Source organism: Peromyscus californicus, unplaced genomic scaffold (assembly GCF_007827085.1).
Source record: "Peromyscus californicus insignis strain IS unplaced genomic scaffold, ASM782708v3 Scaffold_10__1_contigs__length_136768540, whole genome shotgun sequence".
NCBI classification, from domain to species: Eukaryota; Metazoa; Chordata; class Mammalia; order Rodentia; family Cricetidae; genus Peromyscus; species Peromyscus californicus.
Genome location: NW_026294391.1, coordinates 25,920,974 through 25,935,903, shown reverse-complemented (window position 1 = coordinate 25,935,903; position 14,930 = coordinate 25,920,974). Strand labels below are relative to the sequence as shown.

The window sequence follows — 14,930 nt, the reverse complement described above, 5'->3', positions numbered from 1 at the left end:
ATAGGCTGGGCCCTCCCACATCAATCATTAATCCAAAAAAATCCAAAAAATGTTCCTTAGAGCTTTTTTTGGCTAGAGACCAATCTGATGGAAGCATTTTGTTTTGTTTTGTTTTGTTTTGTTTTTTCGAGACAGGGTTTCTCTGTGTAGCTTTGCACCTTTTCCTGGAACTCACTTGGTAGCCCAGGCTGGCCTCGAACTCACAGAGATCCGCCTGGCTCTGCCTCCCGAGCGCTGGGATTAAAGGCGTGCGCCACCACCGCCCGGTGGCATTTTTTTTCAATTGAAGTTCCTTCTTTTTAAAAAACTAACCAAAAAATACCTTTAGTTCATCTTCTTATCACCAGTAGAGTTTACTATGCATCAAAAAAGTATTTTATTATTGTTGTTGTTTATTTTGTCTTTGTTTTAGACAGAGACTTAACTACATGTCCCAGGCTGGCCTTCAACTTCATAATCCTCCTTCCTGAATGCTGGGATGCAGGCGTGTGTTGGCCTCACTTTCTGTATTTGTAAAAATGTGAATTTTACTTTCCTGGCATAAGAACCAGCTTGACACCATTTTATAGGAAAGGGCTAAAACTCTGTGACAGCATTTCAAATGTGACTAACCTGTGACAGAGAGGCAACGCTGCTCTATCATCAAATATATGCAATACAAATAGCATGTGGTGCATCAGAAGAGTTTGTGTTGGACCTCTGCTACAGAAAGACTTTTAGAGAATACCTCTGGGATTACTTGGGACAGAAATTTAAATATACACCCACTTCTGTGACTCTACCACAGCAATAAAACATGCTTTTTGTTTGTTTCTTTGTCACTTGTACAGATATTACACAAGGACCATTTATCAATTCCAGTTTCAAGAAGCCCTTTGTCAAGCAGCTAAACATGACGGCCCACTGCACAAATGTGACATCTCAAATTCCACTGAAGCTGGGCAGAAGTTGCTGTAAGAAATGCCTCAAAATGTTGAATGTTTCTTAGCATCCCATACTATTAATTTCCCTACCTGTGATTTAATTTAATTTATTTGCCTCCTCCAACCTCTATCCCTCAAAAAAGAAAAATTGGGACTTCAGAATTTCTCCAACCACCCAACCATGTTTAATTTGGAATGAGACAGGAATCTAGATCATGAGATACCAGGATAGGCTATCTCTTGTCTCTATGTGATAACCACAGGGCTCTCTTTTGAACAATTGGAAGGAAAGAGAGCTTGAGCCTTGAATCCATCTGATAATATGTCTTATTTTTCTATCCATCTAAAGAAAATTTAACCAGTTCCAAGAAAAGAAGTATAGACTATAGATGCCAAGGTATGCCCATCTGGAATGCTCAAAATGACCCGCATTCTGCCTTTTTTCATGTAGCAATATGCTGCGTCTTGGAAACTCAGAACCCTGGACCCTAGCATTGGAAAATGTGGTAGGAGCAAGAAATATGGATGTAAGACCACTGCTCAATTACTTTGAGCCATTGTTTGCCTGGCTGAAAGAACAGAACAAGAATTCTCTTGTGGGGTGGAACACTGACTGGAGTCCATGTGAGTTCACTGACTGCACATGCATTGTGCATTGTCCCTTGTTTGCTTCTCTTAGTGTCTTTAACTGTAGCCTTGCAGGGGCTGTGACACAGCTGAATAGGTTCCCTCTTCTTCAGACTGTGTCACAAACTCTGTTAAGTGTTCTTACTAGTCTCACGGTCATAATAAGAACATAGCACTCTCCTACTGCCCTTGAACGTTGTTCTTTGTCCTACTCTGCTTCCTGTTGCTGTGATAAGGACCGGGACCAAAAGCAAGTTGGAGAGGAAAGGGTTTATTTCAGCTTCCAGCTTATAGTCCATCATCAGAAACTCAAGGTAGTAATCTGGAGGCTGGAACTTAAGAGAGGCCATGGAGGAATGCTGCTTACTAGCTTGCTCTCCATGGTTTGCTCAGCTTGATTTTTTCCTACGACCGCCTGCCCAGGGGTGGCATTGCCCACAATGTGCTGAGACTTCACACATCAATTGTTACTCACAAAAATGCCCCACAGGCCAACCAGATGAAGACATCTTTTTAATTAAGGTTCACCTTCCCAGATAACTCTAGCTGTGCCAAGTTGACAAAACCAACCAACCAACCTAACCAGGACACTCTTCGGAGGCAAACGCTCATCTGTGTCACAGTTAGACCCTGTGTTGATGCTAGTCACTTTCCTATCTCTGTAGCTTTGTTTATACTGGTGTCTTACTATCGGTCAGTTGTAGAACCCCTCTCCTACACACTCGCCCATTGGCATTTTTTCACTGACTCAGGAAAGGTTTAATATGATTTTTAGTAAAGCAGTTATCAATATTTATGTCTGGCCACCTGCACAGCCAAATAACATACTATGCTGTATTCTTTAAGTGGCTTGTTTGTATCAGAGTTTCTCACACAGAACTCACCCCAGTTTTGGGCATGCCTAATCTACCATCAAACAGAGTATTTATTTATTACCAACTAGTCCAATGTATCTATTCTTTTCAGCCTCCGCATCCCTCCCTAGAAACTTCCACTTGGAGTCTTACATACTCCTATCTTAATATGGACCATAATCGTCCTTCAGAACCATCTCTGGGTTGAATTCTTCTGGGTTGAATCTCTCTTTTCCCGGGTTCCACATCTTCTTTCTAGGTTTCTATCTTGTTCTGTTGGAGAACAAGTTCTAACTGGCTAAGTAAGTGATGATGGTGTGCAGAATCATGCCACCCCCAAAGTGGCTTTAACCACAACCTCAATACCATTTCCATTCTCTTCCCACCTCTGCTGTATTGGAATCCCAGAATTTCTCTTGGATTTTCTTTCTTTTGGGCCTGAAATCCCTTCTGTGCACATACACATCAAGCAGTGACTTATGGTTCTCTCAGAAAGCAGTTACCAGTTTCTCATTTCTCATTCTGCAAAAGCTATGTCTGTACCTTAAAAAAATTCTACTGCTCTGCCACCTTAGTGCAATCTTGGGAAGGGGAAAAAAATAAATGTGTGGTCAGTCTGTTATCTAAACCAGCTGTCTGAAATTTCTCTTTACTCAGATGCCGACCAGAGCATTAAAGTGAGGATAAGCTTAAAATCAGCTCTTGGAAAAAATGCAGTGAGTATTCTGAACGGTGATTCCATTTCTCTTTAAAACATTCTCTTCCCTTGAAACCCCATTTCAGTGTGGTCTGAATGAAGAGAGGCCACATAGTTCTCTTAAAATTATAAGCCCCAGGTCTGGCCTCCAGCTGACTTCCTCCCTCCCTCCCTCCCTTCCTTCTTTCCTTCCTTTTTTTCCTTCCTTCCTCCCTCCATCCCTCCCTCCCTCCCCCTTTCCTTCCTTTCTTCCTTCCTTGCTTCTTTTCCTTTGTAGTCTATCCCTTATTGGATAGACAATGTCTGCTTTTCACTTGTTACCTTGAATGCATTAGGACTCTTTCCACTATGACTTGTATTCAAGGATGAGGTCATGAGTATATGTTGAGGGCTTGTTTCTTTCCTTTCCTTTCCTTTCCTTTCCTTTCCTTTCCTTTCCTTTCCTTTCCTTTCCTTTCCTTTCCTTTCCTTTCCTTTCCTTTCCTTTCCTTTCCTTTCCTTTCCTTTCCTTTCCTTTCCTTTCCTCTTCCTTCCTTCCTTCCTTCCTTCCTTCCTTTCTTTCTTTCTTTCTTTCTTTCTTTCTTTCTTTCTTTCTTTCTTTCTTTCTTTCTTTCTTTATTTTTGAGACAGGGTTTCTCTGTCACTTTGGAGCCTGTTCTGGAACTCACTCTGTAGACCAGGCTAGTCTCAAACTCACAGAGATCCACCTGTCCCTGCCTCCTGAGTGCTGAGATTAAAGGCATGCGACACCACTGCCCGGAGTGAGGGCTTGTTTCTTTTCTTAGGTTTTTTTTTGCTTGGTTTTGTTTTCTTTATCATTTATATTCTAGTTTTATTAAAAGTGTGGTTGTTTCATGTGCGGAAAAAAATTAATTCAAATCTGGAAGCTTGGCAAAAGTGTAGCATCTCGAGCCCTAGCCCTGGACCTGCTTAATCAGAACCCACATTTTTGTAAGCCCTCTATTTGGTTTACATATATAGTAATGACTGGGAAACTCCAATTCTCAAACTTGGCTCATTGGAACTGTGTGGGAAGTCTTCAAAATATGAGTTCATGGGCTCCACCTCCAGAGACACTGGTTTAATTGCTTTAGAGTGTGACACCAAGACTTGGGCATTAAGAGTTTTCTTTTGTTTGAGACTGGATCTCACAGTGCGGTTACATCTGGCCTGGAACTCACTATATAGACAAGGCTGGCCTTGAACTCCCAGAGAGCCTCCGGAGTGCTGAGATTAAAGGCACACACCATCACACCCAACCTCATTAAGAGTTTAAATCTGGAGCTGGGGTGATGGTTTCACGGTTAAGAGCACTTAGGGCTTTTGCGGAAGACGCAGATTTGTTTCCCTGCACCCACATTGAGGCTCACAACTGTGTGTAACTCCAGTTCTTGTGCCCTATTTTGATCTCCACAGGCACCAGGCACACACATGGTACAGGCAAAAACACCCTCATACACGTAAAATAAATACATTTTCAAATTATTTATTTATTTATTTATTTATTTATTTTGTTTTTTCGAGACAGGGTTTCTCTGTGTAGCTTTGCGCCTTTCCTGGAACTCACTTGGTAGCCCAGGCTGGCCTCAAACTCACAGAGATCCGCCTGGCTCTGCCTCCTGAGTGCTGGGAATAAAGGTGAGCGCCACCACCGCCCGGCATAAATACATTTTTAAAATGTAAAGAATTTTTAAATCTCCAGGCAGTTCTAAGTGTAGCCACGTTGAGAACCATTGACTGAGAGATGCACTTTAGGGTCAGAAAACATGTTATAGAAACTCTTATTATCGATACCTTTAGTTATTGCTCTCCTCGCTCCTGCACACCCATCTCACTTGATCCAGCCCTGGGAAGCACAAGTCTAAAACCAGATGATTTTGTTAGTATGCAGTTCTTGTAGCAAATGAGATTCATTGTGAGATTTCCACACATCTACAGCCCTTTATTTACTGCCCTTTCCACCTCACCTGCACTCTTCCCCTTCCTCTTTCCAAACAGTCTCCTTCAGTAACAGCTTTGATTAGGAAAGAGGAGAGGACATGTTGTCTCACCAGCTTGGGTGTGTCCTGGAAACCTGAAGGCTTTGCAGGTTTAGAAATCAACCTGGGACAATCAGATAAAACAGTCCAATGTGCCACAGAATATTATTGTGTCATTGTATAGATCCGAAGATTCAGTTTCTGCCTCCCCATTTCCTGAGAAGTTAAATATTTGCCAAGACATGAAAAATAACTTTGCTAAAACTTTCGTGAACACGACACCAAAATATGAATTACACAAGCATTAAAAATGAAAACATAAGAAAGCAATCCTTTTCCCCTTTTATTGAAAATAGTTCTTTTCTCATACAACATATTCTGATCCAGTTTCCGCTCCTTCTGCTCCTCTCAGTCCCTCCTCTCCTCCTCTCCCCTTTCTGTCTCTCATAGAAAAGAGCAGGCTATTATAGAAACACGAGTCCGTTGCTTCTCAACTCTGCGTTCCCATTCCTTTTTCTTAATGTACATTGCGGGTCCAAGAGAGTATTTACCTTCATCATACTTTCATTAGCTCCTCACTGGCCTTATAAATGGAAATTACTCCTGGCAGATCAGGAAACTTCTCCGTTCTCTTGTCTGGGCATTTGAGGCCGTGTTCTCTTTCCATGCAAATTTGACAGTGTGACATTCTGAAGCCGATCGCTGAGCGAGATGTACTTTTGGTACCCATGTGCAGTAGAGCTAGAATATCTGCCCAGCTCAAGTCATTTCATGGTGGACATCCGCTGGAGCTACGGCCTCATTTTAAGAATTTATCTTTTAGATGTTTTAAACTATGGAAGTACTAGCCAGAAAATTACTAGGTACAACATTAATATACCATTATTACTATTAAAAATAAATCCCATCCTTCACATATCTGGACACAACCAAACTTAAGTGAAAACAATTCCTTTTGTGAGCTTTTGTGTTGCTTTTTTCTAACAGGGAAAGGGGAAATTAAATTCCTGTGTCATTTCTTGATCTCTACTGCCAGCTACTGGAGGAAACAGTGCATGCAAACACCTCTACAAAGCTGTGCAAACACACAAACTATTTTTTATTTCTGAGATTCCCACATAGCCCAAGCTGGCCTTGAAGTTGCTATGTAGCCAAGGTTTGCCTTGCAGTCCTAATTATCTTGCCTCTATGCCCCTAATGCTGGCATTACAGTGTGCACTACCGTGCATGGTTCAAGTAGCTGTGAACTTAGTATCAAAACAGTAAAAGTTAGATTCAGTTGCCCACAACATACAGATAGTCCACACAAACCCCACAGCTTTGGGCTGTTTCCCACCTATAAACCTATACTCAGGGTTCTTATTTCAATTAATATCAAACCAAAGTGAGAGGACTGGTGGATGCCATGGTTCCTGAAGCAGGGATGGTTTCCTAACCAGTAGCATTAGCACCTGGGGTGGGGAGTAGATATGCAAACTCTTGGGTCTCATCCTAAACAGTCTAAGGAGAAACTTTTTAGGTAGAGTCACTAGTCGGTTTTAAGCATCCCACCTCCAAATGCTGATGCATGTTCACATAGAGGGCACAGAATGGGTGGCCAGAGTCCTTGGAATAGTGATGAGGACTCTCTGGTTTCCCCACCCCGCTGAGTGGTGTCTTTCTTCTCAATTTGCAGTATGAATGGAATGACAACGAAATGTACCTCTTCCGGTCATCTGTTGCATATGCCATGAGAGTGTATTTTGCAAAGAACAAAACCCAGATAGTTCCTTTTGGGTGAGTTGACTTGCTAGGCTCTATAGATAAAAATCTCCCTACTCTAAGAGTCTGAGAGATGTGCTTAAACTTTAAGTGAAATCAAAAAGAATATCTAAGTAGACCTTATTTTCTATATTTGTTAAATTCTTTTTTGTGTGGGTTTCTCTATGTAACAGTCCTGGATGTCCTGGCATCTGCTTTGTAGACCAGGCTGACCTTGAACTCACAGAGATCTGCCTGCCTCTGCCTCCCAAGTGCTGGGATTAAAGGTGTGTGCCACCACCACCCGGCACCTACATTTGTTAAATTCTTTGACAATTTTATGTATGTGTTTTGTAGTTCTCTCATCTGACTCCCTCTGAATCCTTTCTCCTTCCTCCTGTTCTTGTATCTCTGTTTCTATTGCTGTTTTGCGTATTTGGGACCCACTGATCTTAACTAGAATTGCTTGTGCAAGCATAGTCCAAAAATTTATTTGGCATCTGGAATTTGGGTCACTTTCTTTTAGGATGCTTGTGGTTTAACTTGGAGATGATATGAACATTGTTATTATTAAACCTCTCTCCTTCTCTCTCTCTCTCTCTCTCTCTCTCTCTCTCTCTCTCTCTCTCTCTCTCTCTCTCTCCAATCTCACCCCACCCTTAGAAGTAAAAAGAGGGGAAATAAAAGACATTTCTGCCTTACATGTGCTTCTATCAGGAGAGAGATCTAAGGAGAGAGAGACTTGTAAATGTGTGCTATGGAGGAAAACACAATGGGACAGGAGGAGGAAAGAGGCTGGGGAATGTTCAGCTTTAGTGAGTTGATTAGACAGGACATCACTAACCTTAAGAAACAGGAAGAGAAGCAGAAAAGGCAACAGCACAAACAATGGGAGAAAGTGTTCAGCTAGGGAACAACAGGACAAAGTCTGGTGAAGTAATATCCATTGCCTGTCAAAGGAACAGCACGAAGGCCATTGTGATGGGGAAGCATCTTCTAGAGGGCAATTAGGCGATGTGGTCCAGGCAGTGTTTGGGCAGGGTAGGTGGGTAAAAGTGAGCAAAGAAAGTTCATTTGGGCCTCAAGGTCATTCCATGGCCTTTGGCTTTTATTTTGAGAAGGTCAAGTTGTCATTCAAGGATACAGATAGCCACATGATCTGCCTTAGTTTTTACTAGGACCACTCTGGGAGCTTTGAGGGCATGGCCTTGTCACATTGTGTAGTGATCCCTAGTTTTTACTTTCATTCAGTGATGCCATCCAACACCTTTTTGGGTGGGGCCAGGCTATAGGATGTTAACATGCTTTATCTATCTGTGACACTGAGATATCACTGTCTACCATGCTGCTTTTCACACTTCTAGGTCACCAACAATTCATTCTTGATTCTCTTGATGCTTTCGATTGACATTTAAAAGAATTGAACAGATGTGGGTTTTATGTGGTCGTAGGAAAAAACAGTATCAAAAGTTGGTATTACAACTTTTTGTTTGGTTGGTTTGGTTTTGGGGACAGGATCTCTCTATGTAGCTCTGGCTGTCCTGGATCTCGCTCTGTAGACCAGACTGGCCTCCAACTCACAGAGATTCATCTGTCTCTGCCTACCAAATGCTGGGATAAAAGGCATGTGCCACCATGCCAGGGGGCGGGGCAGTGTTTTGCAACTTTTATGCAGTTCATTTCTTGTGCTTTGGGAAGTGTGAAGTTTTTTGGTTTTTGGTGTTTGGGTTTTTTTTTGACTGTATCTTCCCCCAATTTACCCTGCCCTATATCTCCTCATCCAGGATCCTTGCTCTCATCTCCTTTCCACCAGCAGGGGGCGGACTTCCTTTCTTTACTGTGTTCTCTCATTAGGAAAAAAGAAAATAAAAACGTTTCTTTTCTTTTTTGTCACAGGGTGGAAGATATACATGTGAGTGACTTGAAACCAAGAGTCTCCTTCAACTTCTTTGTCACTTCACCCCAAAATGTGTCTGACATCATTCCTAGAAAGGACGTTGAAGACGCCATCAGGTGATGTTTAATTTCAAACAAACCATATCAAGGTGAAGGGGTTAGCTAATGCAACAATACATTTAGTGTACTCTTTGTGTGCTGGACATCATTCTAAGGCATTTACATGTTTTACCTCGTCTCAAAACTTGGATGGTTATTATTGTTTGTGTGTGTGTAGTGTATGCATAGGTTTGTGTATGGGTGCATACACATGACACGGGTACACACGTAGAAGCCAGAGGTTGACGCTAGGTGTCTTCTCTGAGACCTGTTACCACTTTGTGTTTTGAGACAGGTTGTCTCACTAAAGCTGATGTTAATCAGCTCAGCTAGGCAGGCAAGTGAGCTTCAGGGATCTGCCAATCTCCCCCAACTCCCAATACTGCACTGGACAGGTACTGAGTGCTACCATACCCAGCTGTTTTACGTGGGTGCTAGGGATTAAAACTCGGGTCCTCACGATTGCGCGGCAGGCATTTTGCTGGCTGAACCATCTCTTTGGCTGCACAAACTTGGATTTTAGTTCTATTATAATCCAATAGCAAGAGACTTGTTTTGATTGGGGACTGCCCCGGGTGCAGGTCCTTAGACAACGATTTAGGCATAAGCAGTTTATTTGGGAGGCAGTCCAAGAAGCGCCTATGGAAACTGTGGGCAGGAGACAGAGAGGAGAGGAACGGGGACATTTCAAGATATCCAACAAGTTCCTATTGTCAGAAACTAGAGCTTAGTCCTGCCAGGCAGCTCTGGGAAATGGTAGAATGTGCACCAGAATTGTCTCACCGGAAGGCTGAGGGAGCTGGGATATTTGCCGCTTCTCACTAGTCATTGTCTGAGAACCGATTCCGGGTGACGTTCTTCCCCTAGCCTCTCTAGCTTGACAATGGTCTCAGGCAAAGGGAAGTCATTTCTGGCTAAAGGAAGCTTGGCTAGCATATTTGGAAAGTGCAGAAGGGAAGTGGGCACACTCTGCCACCATTTGTTACAGGGACATTATGAAAGATTTATTGAACTGCTCCAAGCAGGAAATGGGGCAGGCAAACATCGAGTTCTTTCACATTGAGAGAGGAATTTACTGTGGAGCAGTGATTATCCATAAGGAATGACTTGTCCAGTTTTCCTCAGCTGCTTTAAAGAAGAGAGCAGGAGTGGAAGATGGATGGTTTTCTTTGCCATTAAAAATAATAATAACAAAAATGCTGGGTGTGGTGGTATACACCTTCAATCCCAGAACTTGGGAGGCAGAGGCAGGCAGATACCTGTGATTTCGAGGACAGCCTGCTCTACAGAGTGAGTTCTAGGACAGCCGGGGCTCTGTTACATAGAGAAAACTTGTCTCAAAAAACCCCAAACCAATCCCCACCCTAAAAGGCTTAATAAACTTCCTATACCTGGCATCTCACTAGGTGGCGCTCGTAAGCCACACCAGGAATCCTATTTCCTTTTGAGAACAGATCTCAGACCTGCTGGATAGGGTGTGCCTAGAAAATCTGGCCTGGTTGGGGTGTGTGACTGAATCATGCCCAGAGATTCGTTCTCCTCCTCCCAAAAGGCAAGTATCCTCCTTAGACAAAATGCCTACTGAGATTGTTGTGAATGTGCTGGCTTTTCCTGGATTCCCAGCTATGAGCTACGGGCACTTTCTTTTCTAGAAATGACTCTTCCAGAATGTCTTAAGAAATTCTTGAGGTTGCCGGGGGTTATGGCTAATTCTCAGCTGGCTGCTTGTCTTCTCTGATGGAATTTGACCTTCTTGCCTCAGCTACACCCATAGATAGGAGGCTGTGATGCCAGACATTTGAGTCTACAAACCAGAATGTTCCCCCATTGCACTGTTTTGGTTTTAAATATGCTTCATCTTTTTGACTCCATCAGCTTCAGCTGCTTCTTTCAGTGCTGGAGACATACAGAGGTCTCTCCCCATGTTACTCCTCGGGGCTGCTTCCAAATGTCAGTCCCTTTTGTTTGGAACACTCCCACAGAGATTTGGGTAGAGGACAGGGTTCATTCATAAAAGAGGGACATTCAGTTATGCTTTTCTGTTGTTTGCTGTAAAATCATTTTAGATGCACTCTGAGAGCTGAGAGATTCTTGCCAAATATGCTAAGTTGACCTTTAAAATGCAGTACTTACACATGAGCAAATACTAGCCATTTGTTCATTTCTAAAATTCTTGGTTATAATGAAACTTATTATTATTATTATCATCATTATTATTATTATCATTATTGATTTTTCAACACAGGGGTTCTCTGTGTAGCCCAGGCTGTCCTGGAACTCACTCTGTAGCCCAGGCTGGCCTCAAACTCAGAGATCTTCCTGCCTCTGCCTCTTGAGTGCTGGGATTAAAGGCGTGCACCACCACGGCCTGGAGAAACCTATTAACTTGTACGTTCATTTTATTCTGTTAACATTTGTGTGTGTGTGTATGCCTGCATGTTTCTATGTTTACCACATGTGTGCAGTGCCCATGATGGCAAGAAGAAGGCATCGGAGCCCTTGTGGCAGGAGTTAGAGGTACTTGTGAGCTGCCCAGTGTAGATGCTAAGAACTAAACCCAGGTCCTCTGGAAGAGCAATGCAAGCTCTCCAGCCCCCTCATTTCTAAATTTCCAACTCAAATTTCAAATGAGGTTGTCGATAGACCAACAGTTCAGGTTACCAAGTATGAAAGATACGTGACTGTCAAAAGTTCGTATTTTTCCATTGGCCCTATCTTCTTCGATTTTATTGTTATTTGAGGTGTATATTTTGCGTGGTTTCTTTCTTTGTCTCGCTATGGTCCCCTGGCTATCCTGGATCTTGCTCTGCAGAGCTGTTTGTGACATCCTCCCCACTTTGCCTCTAGAGCACTGCCACCATACAAATTCTAGTTGTACGTTCTCAAGACAAGCCTTACTCAATCCTTTTGGGACCCAGGAAAGAGATAAAGAGGAAATAACTGCAGCAATTTTATTTGGTCTAAGCATCCCCTTCTTACTATATTTTGCTTTTCAAATAGGTCTTCTAGGGGCCGTATCAATGATGTTTTCGGCCTGGATGATAACAGCCTGGAGTTTCTGGGGATTTACCCAACACTTGCACCACCTTACCAGCCTCCTGTCACCATATGGCTGATTATTTTTGGTGTCGTGATGGGAATTGTAGTGGTTGGCATTGTTATTCTAATCTTCACTGGGATCAAAGGTCGAAAGAAGTAAGTACCTTTTACAAGATATATCTGTCTTTTAGGAAACATAAATTGGAAAATTTGCAACAAATAGCACAATATATACATAAGCCAATTACTTATTTGGACAATTATCTACCTACCTGTTCTGATGTATCCCTTAGAAACTTGGCAGATGTTGTGAGTACTTTTCCTTCCTAGCAAGCTCATATACTAGATGTATAGCCTGGTTTATTGGCATGTTGTAGTAAACTGCATCCTTTCCACTGTGTCACATCTGGATTGCAAACTCAGTAAAGGATTATCCTCACCCATGAGTCTTGCTTCGTCCACAGAGGATGGACTGAAGTGGGGTTTGAACTGTGATGCCACCTCAGAATGAGCCCTAAGATATGTTTTAAACTACTACTCTTTAGTTACTTTCCTCTTTGGGTAGATCATACTCCTTATCATTTTAGTTCATGGCAAGGCACCCTCTAATTTGTTCTAGAGTTGTGAGTTGATTGAGAGTTTGAATCACCAGAGGCCTGATTCCTAGTTTTGTTTTATGATTAGACTTTTGCCTCTGACTTGAGAGAGAATTGACCTTTGTTGGGCTTGTAAAATAAGCTAGTATTTTGTATCACCTGAAAAAATTTTATGCATGGTTTGAGCTGTTTAAAACACCCTCAGTTGAATCTTTACATGGATGAGTCTATTTTTATTTAATTTTCTTTAATATAGAGATTTTTCAATTCTACCAAACAACTTCATTTGAAAAATTGAGGCTGTGGAAATAGGTGAAATCACTTGCCACACAATTATGGAGACCTGAGATTGAATCCACATAGCCCATATGAAAGTCAGGTGCAGTAATGAAGTAATCTGTAATCCCAACACTTTTACAGGGTAGGGGAGGCAGAGGTAGGAGAATCCCTAGAAGTTGGAGGGCCAGTTAGCCTGGTATGCACTGCAGAGAAACAACAAAGGACCGCATCTCAATCATGATGGGTGTTGAGAATCAACTCTGGAGGTTATTGTCTGTCCTCCACACATGCACTATACCATACACAAATCCACACTTACACACACAAACATGTACACATGTACACACATGCACACAAAACACTTTCTAGGTAGTACATTCACATGGTTAAAATTTTCAAAATACAAAGGAGTCGTAGAGTTCCTTTGTCATTCTTTGCTTCTGAGAATCCTTTCAACCAAAGTTATCAGTTTTTAGTATATGTGAAGTATGTACTACATATTTTTATTTCCCACCTAGTATGTTCTATAGATAATTTCCAGATTTTTTTATTTCCCACTCAATATGTTTTAGAGATATTTCCAGATTGGCTTACAAAGCACTTTCTTTTTCCCTAATAATGTAGTTTTCCATTTTGTAGTAATGGACTCTTCCATGGTTACCAAATATTTGTGTCTATAAAAAAATGCAGGCAATTTCCTGTTCATGCTAATGTCGCTGTAAGACAAATTCCTGCAGGTGAAAGGCTGGCCTCAAAATCAACATGAACTTCTGATTTTAATCAATACTTCTGAACTGTCCTCATAGAGGCAGAATTCATGTACACACATAACACCGGTTTATGAAAAGTTTCCTTTACTCCAACTCAGCATCCTTAGCACCGGGTGCCATCAGGCTCTTTGATATTCATGCATTTGGTCAGTGTAAATGTCTTTCTAACTTCATCTTATTAAGGTGACTTTGTTTTCTACTTAACAGGAAAAATGAAACAAAAAGAGAAGAAAATCCCTATGACTCTATGGACATTGGGAAAGGAGAAAGTAATGCAGGATTCCAAAACAACGATGACGTTCAGACTTCATTTTAGAGTCATTTTACTATATGTAATTGCTAGCAGCATAGTACACAAAACATGAGATTATATACATGGCATTAGATATTAAAACTATGGTCTGTTCAGGGAAAGTTGTCCAAAGAGCATCTGACTTGAGTGGGCAACTTCACTGACATTGCTTTCAGTATTTAGTTCTGCCTTAGGACTTGACATCTGTTCTGTTTATTACTAGAGATGTTTATATTAGAGTAAAAGAGGAAAATGTGTCTTTGGCCTCGCGGTCTGTCCAGGGATAATGTAAATGGAGACACTGTCGGGTAACTGGAGTTGGAAGATGAAATGATGTATCTTGGGAGCAAGTGTTGGATTTGGTATGGCATCTGTGATGTGAACTGCCGAGGTTGAGAATGGTGCACACTGTTCACTTTAATCCAAGTGTGACAGATGGTAGGTGTCATGCTCTATGGCTTTGCATTAACTTCAAGTACTGTAGTAATTTGTTCACAGTAATACTTGAAATGGATTGTCCTTTCTTTGGTGGTACAGCTTCAAAGGAGAAAGAAGCCAGACATCAAGTAGAGAACACGACCTTTTCTCTTTCAAACTGCTTGGTCACCATCTCCCTAACAATATACAACTAGCACAGGGAACTCCATGAGCCCCGAGCATGCCTGATAGAAACTTGCTTCCATTATTCTGTAACTGTGGAGTAAAGGAAAACTCCAGCTGAATGTTCACCCTGTGAAGTGAGTGCCCAGTCTCTAAAATCTTTTGTATTTTCTCATAGGGTCTAAGCAATGATGAGCACAAAACAGACCTCAATAAATACTTACTAGATTTGTACACTCCTCTGCTCTTATGTGTGCTTGTGTCTGTTATTTCTGGCTTTCATTCTATGGACAAAGTTGTCATCTTGGACCAAGAAATTATAAAGTTCAAAAGATTTGTGCTCAGATTGTATACATTATCAGGTTAGGAACCAAAAACCTACTTTTTTAATATAACAATACTATATACCTCAAGATTGATTAAAACTAAATTAAATAAGTTAGCATACCCAACACACTATATGGAGACCAGCGTAATGTTAGAGTGACTTTGTACTTAATAAATTGGATGTGATCATGGTAATGGTGGGCCATCGATTG

At 41.6% G+C, this 14,930-nt stretch overlaps 1 protein-coding gene across 1 annotated transcript in view; it reads left to right on the top strand.

The window, feature by feature from the left end:
• The window catches only part of Ace2 (angiotensin converting enzyme 2), a 49,700-nt gene extending 35,070 nt beyond the window's left edge, over nt 1-14,630 (top strand). The window contains exons 12-18 of the mRNA XM_052744753.1: nt 831-953; nt 1,375-1,547; nt 3,062-3,120; nt 6,756-6,856; nt 8,717-8,833; nt 11,816-12,010; nt 13,707-14,630. Coding sequence (XP_052600713.1) covers nt 831-953; nt 1,375-1,547; nt 3,062-3,120; nt 6,756-6,856; nt 8,717-8,833; nt 11,816-12,010; nt 13,707-13,815 — 877 coding nt within the window. The 3' untranslated portion in view covers nt 13,816-14,630. The remainder of the gene's footprint in view (nt 1-830; nt 954-1,374; nt 1,548-3,061; nt 3,121-6,755; nt 6,857-8,716; nt 8,834-11,815; nt 12,011-13,706) is intronic.
• The last annotated feature ends 300 nt before the right edge of the window (nt 14,631-14,930 follow it).